Source organism: Grampus griseus (genome assembly GCF_964374135.1).
Source record: "Grampus griseus genome assembly, chromosome: 1".
NCBI lineage: Eukaryota > Metazoa > Chordata > Mammalia > Artiodactyla > Delphinidae > Grampus > Grampus griseus.
Window position 1 is genome coordinate 53,976,743 of NC_139017.1, and position 15,379 is coordinate 53,992,121.

Consider the following 15,379-nt stretch of genomic DNA (forward strand, 5'->3'; position numbering starts at 1 on the left):
CAACCTGAGGAGGCCAATTACCAAAATGAGCCTTAAGTTTTGCACACTGTGCTTTGAGGCAAGGAGGAAGAGGGAGAGGACGCACTTCTGAATAACTGGTTGTTATTCTTTTCCCCTGAATTTCCATGTTGTTACATTATTAACCGTGAAACCCTGGGAATTCTCTGGCAGTCCAGTGGTTAGGACTAGGCGCTCTCACTGCTGGGGTCCCAGCTTAAATCCCTGCTCGGGAAACTAAGATCCTAAAAGCTGAGCACAGCTAAGTGCTACTTTCCTCCAAATTAAACCTGAATTGTACAAGTAAAGTGGTTAAAGTAAGACGGGGGTGGGGCGGGATATGCAGAAGATAGAGCTGGGTTGGGCAGCTTTCTTCTGCTATGGACTGGCTCTACTCATCCCTTGCCTCACTTCCTTCTAATCTACAAGTTTTCCTTTTCCGAGGCCCCCCTCCTCCAGTGTGCCCACCGCCGTCAGCGTTCAGACCTTATGTGGCTCGTGATCAGAATGGGAGCTCAGAGACGAAAGGAACAAACAGCCTGGGACCCGGGAGCTCTCTTCCAAGGCTGAAAGCCCAGAGCTGAGAAGGCTGCCCCCGCTCGGTGCTCCGACGTAAGCCTGGGACCGGGACAGCCCAGCTCCCGCCCTGCCTCCGGCCCTTGGCGCCGCCCCTCTCCGCTCCGGCTCATGTAAATAAAAGCGCGGCGCCTGCGACGAAGCCACCGGCGTGAGGCGAGCGCGTTGCAGCCAGTGACGTGCCAGGACGAAAATCACTGACCAATGAGCTGCTGAGATGATGTGGACAGCCAACCAATCGCGAAGCCTCGCACCCGGATATAATTGCCGGTTCTGAAACCGAGCTCAGAAAAAGTGTGAGGGCCTCCCCACATGGGTCTGGGGCTTTTAGATGGAATAGGGGGTGAGCGTTTATTAGGTTCAGTGCCTTACGTGTGCGGTGGGCGTGTAAGGATCATCTCTTTGGGTTTTGAGTGAGGGACAAGTCAATGTGGCTGTTTGTCCGTGGAAAGAATTCCCGCTGCGGTGTTCCAGAACCAGCGCGTGGGGAAACCCCTCGGATGGTACCGCACAGGGAGTAGGAGAGTCTTGAAGACGCAGCTCGAGCAGTGGGAATATGAATCTCTTACCTAAAAGCCCTAAGGAGTTTGGCTCCATTGACTATTGGGAGAAGTTCTTCCAGCAGCGGGGAAAGAAAGCTTTCGAGTGGTATGGAACCTACCTGGAACTGTGCGGGTTGCTGCACAAATATATCAAGCCCAGGGAAAAGGTAAGCGCGGCCTGGCAGCCCTGTGTGTGCCCTGGAAAGTAGGAACTGATAACAGAAATCCTGCACTTGGTAGACGGTGACAGGCGTGGGGGGCCCTAAACAGGCCCATATTTTCAGGATTCCATGCAACATTCTAGCTAAAAGGTAATTACAAAATATCCTTTTAAAGGTTTTCAGATAACAGAGCTTCCACCCCCAGATCATTTCTTGAATTAGTAACCTCACTGGAAGAATGAGTGAGGTTATTAAGAATAACCTCACTTCTTTAGTAGTGCAACCTAGACATCTCCTCCTAGTGAGGAAAGTGTGCTTTTCTGTCACTGTGCATCCTCGTGGAGCTGGCAGCACCCGTGGCTTTACTGATAAATGAATCTGTTATCAAATAGTTGTTGTGGGCCCACTGACTTTGAGGCACTGTGTTCAGCCCTTAAGCCACACGAGCATCAACATATAAATCCTGGGCAAGTTCCAGAAGTGAAAAGTGCCAAGTACAGTAATAGGAGGTTTGATAGAGGTGGAAGTAGGGAAGGAAGAAGGGTAGAAAACGAAGATTTGAGGAAGAAGCTTTTAAGAGTCAAACCTTATGCTGTGTGTGTGTGTGTGTGTGTGTGTGTGTGTGTTTGCTCAGTCATTGAGTTCTCATAATAAACCTTGAGGTGAGTGGTAATACACGAATTCTACAGATGAGGAAACTGAGGCTCTGAGAGCCAGTTTCTTGCCCAAGATCATACATGTAGTAAGTGGTCGCGTGGGGATTTAAACTTAGATCCACCTAGCTCCAAAGCTTATGCACTTGTCATTGTACGATGCTTTTCCAGAGATGGTGATATCAGGGCAGAATTTTGAAGGATCAATGGGAGATTCCTCCACAGAGAGGGAGGCAGCAACCTGTGTTTTAAGTTTGGCTTCAGAAAATAGCAGAATATCGTGAGTTGGAGCCAAAGGCATGAGTGGAATAGGATTATGCCAGACCTAGGTTTTCAACAGTAAAACAAATAGGAGATTTCAGTTATAACTACTGTATTTGGATTCTGTGACTTCCTATCAATTCTTAAATAATAAATTCTTGATTAAGAGAAAAGAACAACCATGATTAGTTTGTTCCTGCAGTTGATTAATAAACGCTTGATTCAGAGAAAAGAACAACCCCGGTTAGTTTGTTTCTGCATAACTTGCATTGTTATAGTGGAATGTGCTTTGTTACTAGTGAGTTCTTCTAATCGGTGGTGTTTCAAGATGGAGCCTAGAATCCACTTTGTAATGGTGCGCTCTCATGGCATAGCATCTTCGCCCTCTGAAAACATACAGCAGCCAGGGTGAGACTTGATTCCTTGAAGTGTCTGAAGCTCATTCCTTTGCCTTGATGACCTCCATCTTGTTTTCTTTCCCCCTGCTAGGTGCTGGTGATTGGGTGTGGAAACTCAGAGCTAAGCGAGCAGCTGTATGACGTGGGCTATCAGGATATAGTGAACATTGACATCAGTGAGGTCGTCATCAAGCAAATGAAGGAACGCAATGCCAGCCGACGGCCCCAGATGAGCTTCTTGAAGATGGACATGACAGAGATGGAGTTTCCCGATGCCTCATTCCAGGTGGTGTTGGACAAGGGCACCCTGGACGCAGTCCTGACAGATGAGGAGGAGAAGACCCTGCAGCAGGTGGACAGGATGCTGGCTGAGGTTGGCCGTGTCCTGCAGGTGGGCGGTCGCTACCTCTGCATCTCCCTGGCTCAGGCTCACGTCCTGAAGAAAGCAGTGGGTCACTTCTCTCGGGAGGGGTGGATGGTGAGGGTGCACCAGGTGGCCAACAGCCAAGACCAGCTGTTGGAAGCAGAGCCTCGGTTCTCCTTGCCTGTCTTTGCCTTCATCATGACCAAGTTCAGGCCGGTCCCTGGCTCTGCCCTTCAGATCTTTGAGCTGTGTGCTCAGGAGCAGGGCAAGCCTGTGCGGCTGGAGAGTGCCGAGCGGCTGGCTGAGGCGGTGCGGGAGCGGCAGCAGTATGCCTGGCTGTGCAGCCAGCTGTACCGCAAGGCCGGGCTGGGGAGTGTGTCTCTGGACTTGTGCAGTGGGGACACGGGGGAGCCACGCTACACCCTCCACGTGGTGGACAGCCCCACTGTGAAACCATCGCGGGACAGTCATTTTGCCATTTTCATCAGTGAGTTGGGATTGCTCCCTCTCTTCCCTGGAGGGGGCTGGCTTGCAGGGGCTGGGGCTGGGGCTTTGGCGGATGGGTATGCCTTGGCTGGTTTTATCTTGCAGGGGGCGGTGCTTGAAGAGGTTAGACTGGCCAAGGCATGAGGAAGGGGGAGCTGCCTGCTTGGATTTGAGGTTTATTTCTTCTCATCTTCCATTGCAAAGGCTTGAAGTAATATAGATACATTTAGGCAGGTCACGCATTTGTAGAGATGTTATTTAGTCACTTTGTAACAAGGAGTAGTGGAAGCAACCGGGAGTCCCAGCCTTGTAGCCTGTAAGCTGTGTGACCTGGGGAAGTTTCTGTGCGTCTCTGCTGAATTCAGAGGCAGTACAGAGTAGTAGCTAAAAAAGTGAGCTCTGGAACCAGACTCTTTTGTTTCCAGTCCTGGCTCAGTCGCTTCCTGGTGGTATTGGACAAGTTAGTGTTCTTTCTGTGCCTCTGTTTCTTCATCTAGAAAGTGAGATCTTAACTGTGTAATTGTGAGAAGTGTAAAAGCTCTTTGAATGGTGCCTGGCACATGATAAGTTTTACAGATGTTAGTGTTATTATTGAAAGGGGTAAATGATACCAGATTCACCTTAGTAATGATCAAAAGAGGTAGTATGAGGAAATGCTTTCAAAAGTAGAATATTCTAGACAAACGTGAGGTGGTGATACATCATGCTGGTAATTTGTTCCCTGACATCGAATCCATTTTTCCAAGTATTGCCTTATCCTAACTGTGCACCTGTTAGAACTAATAGCACAGAGGATACGAACATGGAGTCTGGGGCTGGACTGCCTGGGGTTGAGCCCTAGCTTCGCCAGTTACGAGCTCTGTGAACGTGGGCAAATAATGTAACTTCTGTGTCTTAATTTCCTCATTTATAAAATGGGAATAATAATAATACTCCCTGCATCTTGGGCTGTTGTGAGGATTTGATTAGTTTCTGTTTGTGAACTGCTTGTAATAATGCCTGGCATTAAGAAGTGTTAGCATTATTGCTATTTTTCTTGCACTAGGTACTTGCCTCCCTCCCCTTACATACACGCTCACACTTTTCCACGCTGGGTCCTGCCACGGGTCTGATGGCCACTTTGCTGTGGACATTGTTGACTGGGGATTGATAGCCCCTCAGTAGGTCACAGTTGGAAGGGTTGCTGGGCTTGGGTAGGGGCTGGCTCTCTGCCACGTAGGGCATATTGGTTGTGGGCTTGAACTTTTCCCAGGACTCCCTGTCAACAAATGCCTCTTTCCAGTCCCCCAGGGTCGGGAGACCGAGTGGCTCTTTGGCATGGAGGAGGGCCGGAAGCAGCTGGCAGCCAGTGCGGGCTTCAGGAGGCTGATCACAGTGGCCCTTCACCGAGGTCAGCAGTACGAAGGCATGGACAGCATCCAGGCCGAGCTGTCAGCCAGAGTCATGGAGCTGGCCCCGGCCGGGATGCCCGCCCAGCAGCAGGTAACAAAGCTTTGGTAGCAGTTTTCAGGGTCTCTGGAGAAGTCATATTAGTAGCCAGGAAGGCAGAGGGTATCTTAGCAGAAGCTAGGACTAGGGTCTGTGACCCTAGTCTGTTCCTAGAGGGCATGTCAGCAGCTGAGAGCTAAGTGAGCAGAAGTTATGTCCCAGGCAGTGAGTGGAAGGTGAGCGGTTGCCCTTATTGAGAACCCCAGTAGCATCTGTGCCTGTGGGGCCACTCGGATGGCATGAAGGAAGTGCTCTCCACCCTGCAGGCTCCAGCTCTGCACACTGCAGCTTACTCAGGCTGTATTTCTCCTAACTCACTTTGTGCAGGATTTCCTTGGCCATTTTGCTTCTTAGAACCATCATTATATGAGGTAGAATGGGAAAGGGCCAAAACAGCTCAGCTTAATTTTCAGGATATTAACATTGCTGGTCTGATGTTCCACTGGGAAGGAAACTGAAGGTCTTTGCCAAAATGGTGATATGGTATTATCAGTTGACACCATCTGTCTTGTACTATCCTGCTCACGAGACAGGGTAATTGATAGGTGACTTTATTGCAGGGGCTTTATAGAAAGGAGTTTATCCTTCTTGATAGGTGGGAAAGACAAGGTACCTGGAAGCTTGATGCTGTAGTAACAGAACTGAAAAGAAGAACCAAGGCTCCTGGGTTCCCAGCCTGTGGTTCTGCCCACTAGGCTGGCTTGTGCTTACAGATGAATATGTATTTGATGCTTTCTGGAAGACTTTGGGGTTGGTGTCCCATCAGAGAGACCCAGATCCTGTGGGGAGGCTCGTTTGTGACTTTCTCTCAACAGTGCCTACATCTCCGCAAAGTCAGGAGTCCCTCATGATTATTAAATACTCTTGTAACTCTTTAAAAATAAATAAATGTGAAGGTTGGGAAGGGAGTGGAAAAGTTTAGGGGAAAATGTATTTTTTCCTCCTAATTTTTTCTTCTGTTTAGAAGAATGCAGAAAAAAGTTGAGAATAACTGGGGGAAAGGAGACACTTCGCCAAATTTGGAGTGGTTACTTTCCCCATGGATTTTGATATCTTTATCCCTATTCAGATTCCTTCTCTCATGATTCTAGTCCCTTCATGAGGCTTCCTTCTAGCTTTCATTGTCTTGGACTGTTGAAAGTCCTTTTAAGGATTACTGTTGACAAACTCATATTTTTCTTGTGGAGAACCAACTGCATTTCATGAATGGTTTGGGGAATCTTTAGTTGTTCAGTTGGTTTTCAAAAAGGTCAGTTAAACCTTTTGAGATCTAGTCAAACGCCCCAGAAGAATACTTTAACGAAATGGCAAATCTTCGGAGTTGTTGCTGCTCAGAACCTTGGTGCGGGGATTCTTCACATACAGACAAAGGGAAGGGATTATAATTTCTCGTATTTCTCAGTTGAGCTGGTGTTTTCACCACATCTCTGCTCTTCCTTCAGGTACCCTTCCTGTCTGTTGGTGGGGACATCGGGGTCCGGACCGTTCAGCACCAAGACTGCAGCCCTTTGAGTGGTGACTACGTCATCGAGGATGTGCAGGGGGATGACAAGCGCTACTTTCGGCGGCTGATCTTCCTCAGCAACAGGAACGTGGTGCAGTCAGAAGCCAGGCTGCTGAAGGATGTGTCTCACAGAGGTGAGGTGTCGTGGGCACAGTGGTGGGGCCCACGTGGATGTGGTATGGACAATTTGGGGTGGTCAGAAAGACCTGGGAGCTTGGCGGAGCTGTAGGACAGACCCGGATACCTGTGACCAGAGGCACACGGCTCTGTGGGTGGTCCTCTTATCATCTGGGCTCTTAGGGTGTGAGTGGCGATGAACAGAAGGGAGGTCGATGTTCTGTTCTTGAGCAAAGCCTGACTCTGCAGTGATAAGGAGCCGGGGTGGTGGTTTACCAGACAAATGTGATAATCACTTTAACGCCTGCAGTTCAAAGACCACGTGTTTTACAAGTTGCTCCATATACGTCTGTATATTAATTCAGTAGGCCTGCCCTCCTCCATGGGACCACCTCCTAGCACCTGTTTTAGAGGGTTGTACAGTTGGTGGGTGCCCTAGAGGTCACCTAGTCTGGTAGAACTTTCTGCAGTGAAGGAAATGTTTAATACCCAGTTAGCTGCCCAGGGTGGCAGCCATGAACCATATGTGGCTACCGAGCACTAGGAACATGGCCGGTGTGACTAAGGAACTGAATCTTTAATCTTTTTTAATTCTGATGAACTTACATTTAAATTTAAATGGCCACAAGTGGTGCGTGGCTACAGGCGTCAACAGGGTAGATCTCTACCATGTTCTCTCTTTTTTTTAAATTAATTAATTAATTTATTATTTTTGGCTGTGTTGGGTCCTCGTTGCTGTGCGTGGGCTTTCTCTAGCTGTGGTGAGCGGGGGCTACTCTTCGTTGTGGTGCCTGGGCTTCTCATTGCGGTGGCCTCTCTTGATGCAGAGCACGGGCTTTAGGCGTGCGGGCTCTAGAGTGCAAGGCTCAGTAGTTGTGGCACACGGGCTTAGTTGCTCCGCGGCATGTGGGATCTTCCCGGACCAGGGATCAAACCTGTGTCCCCTGCATTGGCAGGCGGATTCTTAACCACTGTGCCACCAGGTAAGCCCCCCACCATGTTCTCTTTTAAGTGGTCTCCCAGGTGCTGCTCAGAAACACCCACTAATGGGGAGAGCAATCGTTTGTTTATTTTCTTGGGGCATTATATGTTTGTATTATAAAAGTAATACTTACTCATTGTAATCAATCACAGATCACATGTATAGAGTAGAAAAATATTCCTCCCTACCGCTTCTCCAGTATAACTTCCCTTTAGAGGCACAGAGAGTCAGGCTTGGAATCTGAAATCGGCTCTCCTGATTGCCGGTCATTCCCTTTGCCTGATGATGCTGTCCTGTTGGCAAGGCCATCTGGAAGGAGGGTGAAAAGAGAGAATTCACAACCTCACGAGGTCATGGGTTTGCCCACAGCTCAGGATCAGGTTATTCTCAGCAGGATGGTCTCCTCTTGAGGGGTGTCCCCTGGTCATGTGCACCCGTATTTGTTGGGTTCCTGTGCTGTCATTGGGTCACTTGGGCTGCAGGTTGGTTCAGTTTCATCTCACTGAGAGCTCAGTAAAAGTGCTTCAAAGAACATTTTGCCCTCCAATTTGGGTTTTGGTTTTTTTCCCCACTGTTATCAAGCCTTCTTAGTATCACTTAATTCTTAGGGGAATGATTTCCCTCATGGAAGTATTGGTGAGCAAGAAGAAGAATGTGTTAAAAAGCAATTTAACATCTCTGAAAAGCATGCTGCCACTTACATTACAGTGCCCAATGGTGCAGCTGGTCCCTAGGGAAACCCCAGAGCCATCTGTTCACTCTCTCCTGGAGCAGTTGAGGAGTAGGTAGAGGGAGAATAGAGGGGCCTTTTGTACGATTTCCCCCCTTCTGTGAACATTTGTGATGTCCTTGTCCAATGGGGTGGTATGAATTACTGTCTGTGTGATGTAGTAGAAAGGTGATAGCTGCTGCAGACAGGTAGTCCCAGGTTCAAATCCTGGCTGCATTGCCTACTGATTTGGGCCTAATTAATAACTCTTCAGATCTTCAGTCTTTCCATCTGCCAAGAATTAGAATAAGAGCATTGATATAGGGTTGTTTCAAAGCTACAAGAGTAAAAGTCCTAGTATAGTAATTGGCATAGAGGAGGTAGTTGGAAACTAAGTCCTTTTTCCCCTAAAAGAACTGATGAATAAACTTCTCACCTGTTAGTGGCTTTATATTTCCCAGAGGAGAGGTACTAGTACTCCTCACTTGAGTTTTCCCAATGTTCTGAGTTTTGGGGTGTTTCTTTGCCACTTCCCTTTTCTGACTCTCTGGTGTATGTTAAATATTTAACAACCGTCTCTTTGGGGAAAAAAGCCATGATATGCACTGTTTGCCAATTTCTGTGGCATAAAAATGGCCACCATGGCCAGATTTCAAGCCACCAACATGTCAACCAGTTCACAAAATTCCTGCATATTTCACAATTGGGTTCTCGAGTCTCATCAAACCAGTTGCAACATACTGCTGCTGGTGTGCCTTACTTTCCAAGGAGTAGTGTACCACGCATATGACTTCATTCATCTCTGTCTGTGATCTAGCCCAGAAGAAACGGAAAAAGGACAGGAAGAAGCAGCGGCCTGCTGATACTCCAGAAGACCTCCCTGCAGCTCCGGGGCAGTCCATTGATAAGAGTTACCTGTGCTGTGAACACCATAAAGCCATGATTGCCGGCCTTGCCCTGCTGAGAAACCCGGAGCTGCTCCTAGGTGAGGGGGTCGCCACTGCCTTCCACAGGAGGGAACATGTAAGATTACAGAGGTAATCAGTGTCAGCTGCCTTGCAGTTTAAGAACCATGATTATAGACCAACAGATGCACATATAGTCATGTCTTTCTTATTCCCAACCATCTTCTACATTCATGAACATCCAAATAACTTTTCCTTCAAACTCAAATTGTTTGAAACACCTACATGTGCTGATACCTAAATTTTTTTCCTCTGTTCATTTATTTAAAAAATCAGTGTAAATAAACTATACTCAGTTTAAAAAGTTAATGTATAAAATACATTCAATGAGATCTGTAAAGTATACAGATCTTAAGTTGTTCAGCTTCATGAATTTTTGCACATGCATTTACCCATGTAACCAGATGGAATATTTAAAAATCACATCTCTGGAGAAATATACCTGTGCACTTTAGGGGAATTTCTGGCTTTTCGGTGATGCATTATTTGAGTACTAGATGTAATTCTATCTTGAATTTCTACTTAAAAAAAAACAAAACATAGTATAGGTAGTACTGTCATAGCCTTATCACTAATAATAGGTTTGGATCTGACAACAGTAGCAAAAATGTTCATGATTCTGTCTACTCTTGTAACTGTCTTCACCCAAAGTCCCTAAGTATGTCCTACTGGAACACGCTGTACATTTGATCTATCTTGGTGTTGATGTATGTCCCTAGAGTCTCAGGTCTTCCATTTAATCCTCAGGGTCTGTCTCCTTTTGGTGATTCTTTCTTTTTTCTTAACCTTCCTTTCATCCCCTGTGGTTGCTGTGGTTTTTCTGTGCTTGTGTGTAGGATTTGGGCCTTTGTTTTCCTGTGGTTTCTGGAACTTGGGTGGATTGCCCTCACTTGGTGGCTGTGTCTGAGAAGGCAGTGTGTCCTTTGAGTTGAAAGCTGAGCAGAGGGCATCACATCTACATTCCCTGTGATCATAAACAAGATGTTGGCCATTGTCCCTCCCGTTTTCTAGGGGGGTTTAATAATGCTTATGGTGGGGGTTATTGCTATAATGTCAGCTGAGTGCTTTGGGATCTTTAAGGGCCCATAATAATAATACACTGGTTCATCTTCTGGATCTAGTAGAGGAAGGATTGTGAGGCCCGGGTTGAGTTTTCAGATGTTAAATTGACTCCCGAGTTTCTAGAAAGAGACAAGGGAGGCCAGGTCTCTAAATCTTGTTTCCCCTGGGCAGCACCAACAATCTGACTCCCTCTTTCGCCCTCCCCAAGTGTGGTACAAAACTTTACAGTGAGCAGGTAGTAAAACGATGCTTTTATTCTTTATTACAGAAACCCCACTGGGATTGTTGGTGGTAGGCCTGGGTGGGGGCAGCCTCCCCCTTTTTGTCCACGATCATTTCCCAAAGTCCTGCATCGATGCTGTGGAGATCGACCCCTCCATGTTGCAAGTGGCCACTCAGTGGTTTGGCTTCTCCCAGAGCGACCGTATGAAGGTCCACATCGCAGATGGCCTGGACTATATTACCAGCCTGGCAGAAGAAGAAGGTACTGCTATTGGAGAATTTGGAGGGGTGTTGAGGGAGGATTGATCCAAGGTTGTCAGGCCTGCAAGGGCCTCTAGAACTCATCTCTGAGAGGGCAGCATCCACATCATCCCAGTTCGTTTGTTCATTCATTTGTTGATAGTTATTCAGTAAATATAGAGTGTCAACCACATGCTCAGTACTCTTAGGGGTTGGGCTATGGCAACAAGCAAAACAGACCGTTTCCTGCCCTAATGACGCTAACAAACAAGTGGGCTTCCCTTCTGAATCTCTTCTGACCCTGCCACTTTCTCATCATCCCAAGAAACCCAGAATCTGTATCTGAGTGAGGAAAAGGGGAAGACACGTTGGGGGTGTGTGTTGGGAAGTTGTTTTGTAAATCTTTCAGCTAGAGGTGAAGCCAGAAACAGAGCAAAACAGCATTCATGTAGATGAGTGCTTCTAAACCTCAGGGACAATGTCCGCAGGCACTTTTTTGTTGTAACCATTAGGTACGAGTGTTTCTGGCATCTAGTGGGTCGAGACCAAGGGTGCTGCTCAACATCCTACAATGCATAGGACAGCCACTGATGATAAAGAATTATCTAGCCCAAATGTCAATAGTGCTGAGGTTAAACCATAATGCAGGTGTTAGTGGGAATTCCAGTAGCCTTGCTGCTACTGGAATTAAGGCTCCATTTTGCTATAATAATTTGTATCCCAGACTTGGACAAAAGGCATATTAATGTTTTACAATAGCTCCCCTGATCCTTCTGCAGCTTAATATGTAGGCTTCTGATGACTGATGCTTTGAAGAACATGAGCCCCCAGGGAGAATTCAGTTAGGTTGGTTCAGTCCTACGTGAACCTGGGGAGCCCAGGCCACACACCCTTCCAGGCCTGCTCATTCTATAATAGATGCTCTGGTTCTCGCTGGGTTAGAGTATCTTCCAGGAAGGGTGTGGCAAAACGGGTTGCCTGGGGTAAGTGTTTTGGTGCTGGGATGGACAGATGCTGTCTTATGTAATAGCAAACTGAACTTAACTCTATCAGAGTTTCACAGGTTCACTCTCTGAGGCTGGGACCAGTCTGGGGGCCCAGGGCTGATACATGTGAAGCTCATAAAACAGTGCCAGGCACATGGTAGGTACTCAATCCATGATGTGCTGCTGTTGTTATTACCTCTAAGTCAGTTTTGAACAGCCCTGGCCTTCGTCTTAACAACAACCTTTCAGATTGTTGGAGGGCTCAGTGCCACAAATGTGGGCCTTGGTTGTCCTTGGACTTTGATGAGCCAACATGTTCTGCTCTTGAAGAAACCAAAATCAGATCTGTGCTGTGAACAGTGATGAACATGCTGTAGTCCTAAGTAAATACGTATTGAATAATCATTAGCACTGTCTCGAAGTTTGCCCAAAACACATCATTAGTATCGCAGGCCTACCCCTTGTAAAAACTAACATTATAGTAAGGAGTGGATCAGATTCATGGTCAGTTCTTTCTCACTCATTGAGCAAAATCAGTTCTTTCTTGAGCCAGTAATTGTTCAAGCAGCTAGAAAAGATATGCTAACTTTAATTGAGAACACTTTCTCCTAGGAGGCAACATATGCTGTTTCCAGAGTTAAGTTAAAGTTACCATTTGCAGGGTCAGCCCTTAAAGGCAGAGGCAGCTGCTTTGTCTAGATCAATGGTTCTCAACTCTGACTATATTTCGAATCACCTGGGGAGCTTAAGAAAAGTACACCGGAGGCTTCCCATCTCCCCTCTCATCTGTTCCTTACCACCCCAGGGTTTTAACTCTGTTGATTAGGAGTGGAGCCCAGGTTCTCTGAATCTTCAGAATTTTCCCATTTGACTCTAATGGTCTGTCAGGATTGAAAATCATTGGTATAGATTGACTCTTAACCAAGCAGTTCTCCTGCTGGAGTGGACCCCAGTAATGTGTGTCTGTGGAAAGGGCTTTAAAATGTGGAGGAAGAAGGTGAGATGAAGGCTCCATCTCAGACGTGGAGTACTCACGGCAGAACGCTGATGACGTGTCTCCTCTGGACTGTGACATTAGTGCCCTTATAAGCAAACCACATCCTCCATGCCATCCTTCTGACTTAGCCACCTGTGTCCACCACGGAGGAGATGTGGTGGAGGAATGTAAATGGTGTTATTTTATCCAGCAGAGACAAAGACTCGTTTGCTTCTCTTTCCCAGCACGACGTCACTACGATGTCATAATGTTTGATGTGGACAGTAAGGACCCAACCCTGGGAATGAGTTGTCCACCCCCAGCGTTTGTGGCCCAGCCTTTCCTGCAGAAGGTCAAAAGCATCTTGACTCCTGAAGGTATGAAGAACAGAAGGTTGGGGAGGGAGAAGGGATGGGCCCTTTAAGGAAATTTTTCTTTTTAATGAAAAATGCACGTATCATAAGTGTGTACCTTGATCGATTTCCCCAAATTGAACATATTCATTTACCAGCACCAAACACCAAACATTTCCAGTGCCCCAGAAGTCCACCTCTTACCTCCTTTCAGTAACTTGTCCTCTCAAGGATAACCACTGTCTTCACTTCTATCAGCACAGCTTAGTTTTGCCCATACGGAATGTTCTCTGTTTCTTTCACTCAGCATGATGTTTGTGAGATTCACCCATAGTGTTGTGTTGACACTGGGTGATACACAATTTATTTCTCCATTCTGCTTTTGGCATTTGGGTTGTTTCCTATTTGGGGCTTTTATAAGAAGTGTTGCCATTAACGTTCTAGTAGATGCTTTTTGGTGAAATGTGTGTGCAGGTCTGTTGGACATAGATGTAGGGCTATAATTGCTGGATCACAGATTATGCATATGTTCAGTTTTTGTAGATGCTGCCACACAGTTACAAAGTAGTCATAGCAATTCACATCCCCACCAGCATGGGGCGCTAGTGACCATTTGAATTCTTCCCACGTGCCCTGGACTGGGCAGTATGTGATTTCATCTTCATAGCAGCCTGTTTTCAGATGAGGAAACTGAAGTAGAGACTTGCCAAGGTGACACAAGATAAGAGCTAGGGCTCCAACCCTGATCCTTGTGATTTGAAAGCTGGAGCTCTTAATCCTTATGTTCACTGCCTCCCAGGTATTTTTATTTGGCTAAGGTACTGTGGTGAACAGAGTTGATTTAGAACCCTTAATTGTCACCAGTGAAGGCATGTGATATATATGTCAAGTACATAATCTCTCTGTGGAATTGCTACATTCTTACTTGGGGGTATTAATTACTTCTTTCTCAAAGCCATCCTTTGTGAAACTGAAGCATGGAGAATGGTAACATTTGTTAGCAGCACAAAAGAGCAAGAAATTAGCTTGAAGTTTTCTCATGGTTCACACATCCCCCACGCTTTTCTCTTCCTGCCTTTGTATGCTGTGTGTTCTCTGCAAAGTCACTGCCGCTGTAGGTGTGTTCTTTGGTCCACCAGCCTCCCTGGGGCAGGAATGGCTGTATTCCTCAGAGCTGAACCCTGTCTCCAACGTGTCCCCTGAACCAGTCATTCTGACCCTTTCCTCCCCACCCTACAGGTGTCTTTATCCTCAACCTCGTGTGCCGAGACCTAGGGCTAAAGGACTCAGTGCTGGCTGGGCTCAAGGCGGTGTTCCCCCTCCTGTATGTCCGGCGAATTGAGGGTGAAGTAAACGAGATCCTGTTCTGTCAGCCACACCCTGAGCGGAAACTTGCCACGCCAGAGCTGCTGGAAATGGCCCAGGCCTTGGAGCAAACCCTGAGGAAGCCTGGAAAGGGCTGGGATGACACATACGTCCTGTCAGACATGCTCAAAACTGTGAAGATTGTGTGATTGTCAGGACCAGGCAGTCCTCTCAGCTTCCTGCCAGACTGACCTTGGGCTCCTGGCCTATCAGAGATTGAAGAAATATAATGCACAATACTTTTTAAGCCTTGTATTTTTCTTAGTTTCATACTCACCTGCATGCGACCTCCTGCTTGGTGAGGTTGCCTGAAGATCTGGGAAAATAAAAAAGTCCTTTCCATCCTGTCTTCTTCAGTACTGCTTGGGTTGATTGCCTTCACTTCCTTTACTGTGTCCTTGAGTAGGAGTTCCTGCTGGAGCCCCCATCAGGTGTTATGCCTTAACGAGCATGCCCCAAGCTCCTTAGGACCGGAGACAATCAAATGCGATTGCTGGTTTGCTTTGCTTTCTCCTTCTCTTGGTCCTAAAGGAACAATCTCAAGTGAGGTAGCAGAACATTCTGTGCCAAAAGACTATAAATAGAGTAGGATCATTTAAGAGAACATCTACGCTGTCTCCCTACAGATGGAACAGCTGCTGACACGGTCCCAAGTTTTTTTTTATATAAATTTATTTATTTATTTATTTCTGGCTGTGTTGGGTCTTCCATGCGGCCAGCAGAGGCTACTCTTCGTTGCAGTGTGTGGGCTTCTCATTGCAGTGGCTTCTCCTGTTGCAGAGCATGGGCTCTAGGCGTGCGGGCTTCAGTAGTTGTGGCACGTGGGCTCAGTAGTTGTGGCTCACGGGCTCTGGAGCGTAGGCTCAGTAGCTGTGGCACGCAGGCTTAGTTGCTCTGTGGCATGTGGGATCTTCCTGGACCAGGGCTCGAACCCGTGTCCCCTGAATTGGCAGGCGGATTCTCAACCACTGC

At 47.0% G+C, this 15,379-nt stretch overlaps 1 protein-coding gene across 1 annotated transcript; it reads left to right on the forward strand.

Annotated features, from left to right (window-relative positions):
• The first annotated feature begins 878 nt into the window (after positions 1 to 878).
• METTL13 (methyltransferase 13, eEF1A N-terminus and K55) lies at positions 879 to 14,754 on the forward strand. The gene is made up of 8 exons (XM_082661170.1): positions 879 to 1,282; positions 2,680 to 3,439; positions 4,721 to 4,920; positions 6,369 to 6,564; positions 9,056 to 9,223; positions 10,534 to 10,749; positions 12,935 to 13,066; positions 14,282 to 14,754. Exons 1-8 carry the CDS (start codon positions 1,130 to 1,132, stop codon positions 14,554 to 14,556), a joined length of 2,100 nt encoding a protein of 699 aa, XP_082517296.1. The 5' UTR covers positions 879 to 1,129; the 3' UTR covers positions 14,557 to 14,754.
• The last annotated feature ends 625 nt before the right edge of the window (positions 14,755 to 15,379 follow it).